Source organism: Aplysia californica, unplaced genomic scaffold (assembly GCF_000002075.1).
Source record: "Aplysia californica isolate F4 #8 unplaced genomic scaffold, AplCal3.0 scaffold01146, whole genome shotgun sequence".
Taxonomy (NCBI): domain Eukaryota; kingdom Metazoa; phylum Mollusca; class Gastropoda; order Aplysiida; family Aplysiidae; genus Aplysia; species Aplysia californica.
This window is the reverse complement of record NW_004798416.1, coordinates 173,540-178,042: the sequence shown is the minus strand read 5'-3', so window position 1 is coordinate 178,042 and position 4,503 is coordinate 173,540. Positions and strand designations below refer to the sequence as shown.

Genomic DNA, 4,503 nt, shown 5'->3' with positions numbered 1-4,503 from the left:
AAGATCCCTTGGTCTAAAATCGATAAGAGTAGGCTTCGGCCGCCACCCGGGCAAAATTCAAAATTTCCTACCAACTGAAAATATTAGGTGTGTCCCGCGCGCTCATATGACCTTATGCAGTTGCGAGCGCCGTAAAACACTTCACAAAAACAAACAAAAAACATCATTACGTTTAGTAGATGACGACTTAAGAACATGATAAAGCAACTGTTGCAAAAGATCAAAATAGAAACTGAGGGAAAAGTGAAAGTAGATAATAGGATCAATGAAAGATGGATGATGGGTACAATTATATCAGTTTTACTTTTCTTTTTTTATTGAACTTTAATGAGAGTAATATATCATTTAAATTTTTATGTATTCCTGCATATGTTTTTACGGTCCTGTACAGCCAAGAACAAAATTTCCCTCAGGGATGATCAAGTACTATCTTATCTTATCTCGTAATATCTTATCGAAAAATACTTAACCCTTCCAGCCCCAAGCGCGTATATTTTCAGCAGTGCTAGTACCTCTCACCGTCCCAAGAGCGTATATTCTCAGTTTAGGAGGGTACCGAATTTGCCTATGTTTCGAAATTAGCAAACCTAATTAAACGTTAATTTTCATAATATTTGCTCATTTACTTTTAAAGATTGTTATATGTTATTATCTAAATCTCATTACAAAGATACTACATCACTTTTTAGAATGCATGCCTCTTTTTCTGAAATACTGCTGTATTGGCTGGGACTGGGGTTAGGGAGTGCAAAAAATGGCTGGGGCTGGAAGGGTTAATCTGTAGGCCTAATCTGTAGGCCTAATCTGTAGGCCTAGTCCTAGAGCTATTTATGCATTGTGAAAGAAAGTTAGAATCAGAATTAATTATTGTCTTTTTTTGTTTGTTATACCCTCAGCACTTACACAACGATGAACACAGACCACCCTCACAGAAACGAACAGTACATCTGCAAATTGTCGACCACAGAAGATTTGAGCACAGCAGTCTCGCCCGCCTCTCTCTTGCCAAACAGCAGTCTAGCCGAAACTTTGGAGAGCGACTTGGAGCGAAGCAACAAACAGTCTAACATACTCGCCTACTACATTCTGCTAGTCAGCCTTTTTCTGCAGGGGCTGGTCAACTCCTTCAGATATGGTGCTCTCCCCTTTGTTTATGTTGATGACAACGTGCTTGATAAAACACGGACTGGTGTTTTTATAGGTGAGCTGGACATTGTTTTCTTTCTTTCTGGTATTTATGTCTTCATGATCTAGTAATCTGCAGTGTTCATTTGTGAAGCATCCTGGTGAATTCAGGCGCTGCTCAAAATAATGAAATAGAAGAAAACGACATTTATTTTTCTTTCTTTTTGGCAAAAAAAGTTTTTGGCTCAGCACCTTTTATCTCCTTTTCAACGCACATTGCTGTGCCTTTTTTTTTTTTTTTTTTTTTTACTGAAAATTGTTGATAAAAGGCACAAAAATGTAAATTTTCCGTTTCCGATGACTCTCAAGCTTTTTTTCTCTATTATTTTACCTTTGAACCCAAGTGACCTCACCTGCTTCAGTTCGACATATCTGGACTTCTATTGAAGATAAATGAGTATTTTTTCATCGAAAGCAAGACAAAAGAACAAGATTTAAGAAGATACTAATAACTTTATAAGCCCAAAAATTGACGAGAACCTGATTCCTCCACGTCGTGACACATTTGAAGGTAATAATAATAATAATAATAATAATAATAATAATAATAATAATAATAGATAGCATTTGTATAGCGCATATCCCCGCTCAGCAGCAGGCTCTATGCGCTTTACACAATATTATTACCCCAGCAGACCATAGAACACTCCGAAACATTCTCAGTTTCCTGGGAAGCATACAGTGCAAGCAGCCGATTAAACGCTCAAACATTAACAAACTGACAAGATCTTTCGCTGCTATAGCCGGGTACCCATTCCCACCTGGGTGAAGTGAGGAAATTTCGTGTAAAGTGCCTTTCCCAAGGACACAACGTCGGGCCCTTGACGGGATTCGAACCCACGACCTTTGGGTTGCGAGTCTGAGAGCCTAACCACTAGGCCACCAACGCCCCTGTGTACAATGAAGACAATGTAGCACCTCATGAACAAGATGACGGTGCTGATTGTAATTAACATTGATAATGATTATTACTATAACTTCTGACTGCTTTCGAACCATGCATTATACTAGCAGGTGGCTCAGTGTATTTGTTTGTTTTGTTTTTGTAAAGTGTTTTACGGCGCTCGCAACTGCATTATGTCATATGAGCGCGCGGGACACACCTACTATTTTCAGTTGGTAGGAAATTTTGAATTTTGCCCGGGTGGCGGCCGAAGCCTACTCTTATCGATTTTAGACCAAGGGATCTTTAACGTGCGCAACTTGCACACGGGCCCTCCGAGATTTTTCGCCCTTGTCCGAGAAAGCTAGGTGTAGATCTTTCCTACCAGAAGATCAGGGGTGTGGCAGAAAGACAGCAGTAAGGAGGAGCCAAGGAGTAGCAGTAGAAAGGCTGCAGAAAGAGTCAGGAGCCCAGAGGAGGGGGCAAAGGAGGTGAGGGGGTGAAGGGGTGGGGGCAGAAAGTGGAAATGAAAGCAGACAACAGAACATTGCCAGAGAGCAGGGAAGGAGGTGAAAGGAGACAATTTTAGAGAAGAAAATTTTTTGGTCGCTACCCGGATTCGAACCCGGGACCTTTGAATGAGAGGCCAACACCTTAACCTCAAGGCCACGAGAGCCCCGCTCAATGTATGCAAGGATGAAGAATACATACCAGTGTATCTATCGTTGCTGACGCAAGCAATCCACTGAAGTCCTAGATCTTGAAAATTTCTCTTTTTTACACCCTCACAAAGTTCGATCAAAGATTCACTTTCAACATCACCAAAATACTGTTCGATGATGCTATCGTCAAGGCTTACAATTACGAAACAGTGTGGGAAAATCAGGCACTCGTCAAAATAATCAAAATGAAGAAACTGGCTTTTTTCTGCGGGCTTGTAAATTTTAAAAGAATTTTCGTTTTTTTGGTTCAACACCTTTCATGCCTGTTAAAGAACACATTTCTGTGCGGATTTAACTGAAAAACGTTAATTGAAGGCACAAAAGATGCAAATTTTCCGTTTTCACATAATCTCAAGCTAAGGACTAGCTCATCTTTGTTGGCCATTTTCTCACTAATTTTATCTCTGAGATCAGGTGACCCCCACCTCCTTCATTCGTAAATATCTTGATTTCTATTCAAGATAGATGGATTTTTTTTCATCTACAGCAAGACAAATGAACAAGCTTTAAGATGATACCAATAACTCTACATGCCAAAAAATTGACGAGAGCCTGATTCCACCGCGCCCTGATGCAATGTTCTTGCTTTTCGTGATTCCTGAAAGGAACAACAAATAAAAACTAGTTTTTGGCCTCAGGTGGAAAAAAAGTACCTAAACAGACTTTAGTGGATATAATTGCTTGTGACACCAACGATATGTGGTGTAGTGATTAAGTGCTTCACGGTCACATGCAGGAGACCCAGGTTCCGTTCCTGAAACCGTAGAATGTTTATAAAGTATCTCGCTCATGTTATCCCTGACAGGCAGGGAAGGAAGCCAGCCTCCTAAATTATCTAAATTGTGTCAATGGAGGCGTAGAAACACCTAATGTCAGAAAAGAAAATACAAGAATATTTACATAATTTATCGCTACTTCCTACTGATCAGCAAATAGTATGAAATGTGAAGTGTGCTGACAAAATGAGTTACTTCTCTGATTCAAGCCTTAAGAAAATAGATAAATCACGCTTATAGGTAAAGTTTTTACAGTTTATAAGTATGAAACAATAAAAGACATGTTATAGTAATTTTAAAAAATGGCATCAATTGAAAATCTACAAGTTTGACCCTAATGTCGATTTTTGGCCAATATCTCCATTTGTGGATTGCGGGAAGTAACTCATGTCGTCAGCATGCGTCACAAATGTGTTGTAAGAATTACTCTGCTCTTCTGTTTCAGCAATTTCCTACGTCCTGGCAGAGTTGACCGAGCCTGTAGGAGATGTGGTGAACAGCTTGCTCAGCAGTATTCCCGTGGATCTAAGTCGTGGGTACTTTTTCTCTACTTTTCTCTTTTTTTTTTGGCGTTTTATTTCATGTTGAATTCTCTTAAAGTTGTTTTTTTCTTTTGCCTGTTTGTCTTGTTTTCACTCTTAATATTCACAAAAATACACGCCCAGATCTGGAGACTCATAAAAAAAGAAGGAAAAAGGTCGCCCAGGGAACTTTGCAGCCACACAGCCAGCAGTGCAAAACACCCCATCTGGTCACCCAGCCAGGAGAGTGACTGCAACGGACTTCCCGGGCCTGGCGCGAAACTGCGCCAGGTGACAGGAATGGATAACTTTCACCGTCGCATTATTGCACCAAATGACTGCAAAGTGTTATAATAATAATAATAATAAATAGCATTTATACTGCGCATTTCCATTTTCTAAAAGATGCTCAATGC

The 4,503-nt window shown here is 39.9% G+C and overlaps 1 protein-coding gene across 1 annotated transcript in view; it reads left to right on the top strand.

Annotated features, from left to right (window-relative positions):
- Nucleotides 1-4,503, top strand: part of LOC101849578 (solute carrier organic anion transporter family member 1C1) — a gene marked incomplete at its 5' end in the record, with an annotated part of 24,844 nt that overhangs the window by 4,931 nt on the left and 15,410 nt on the right. Inside the window, 2 exon segments of the mRNA XM_013090110.2 lie at nt 897-1,201; nt 4,012-4,098. Of these exon segments, the coding sequence (XP_012945564.1) occupies nt 897-1,201; nt 4,012-4,098 (392 nt within the window).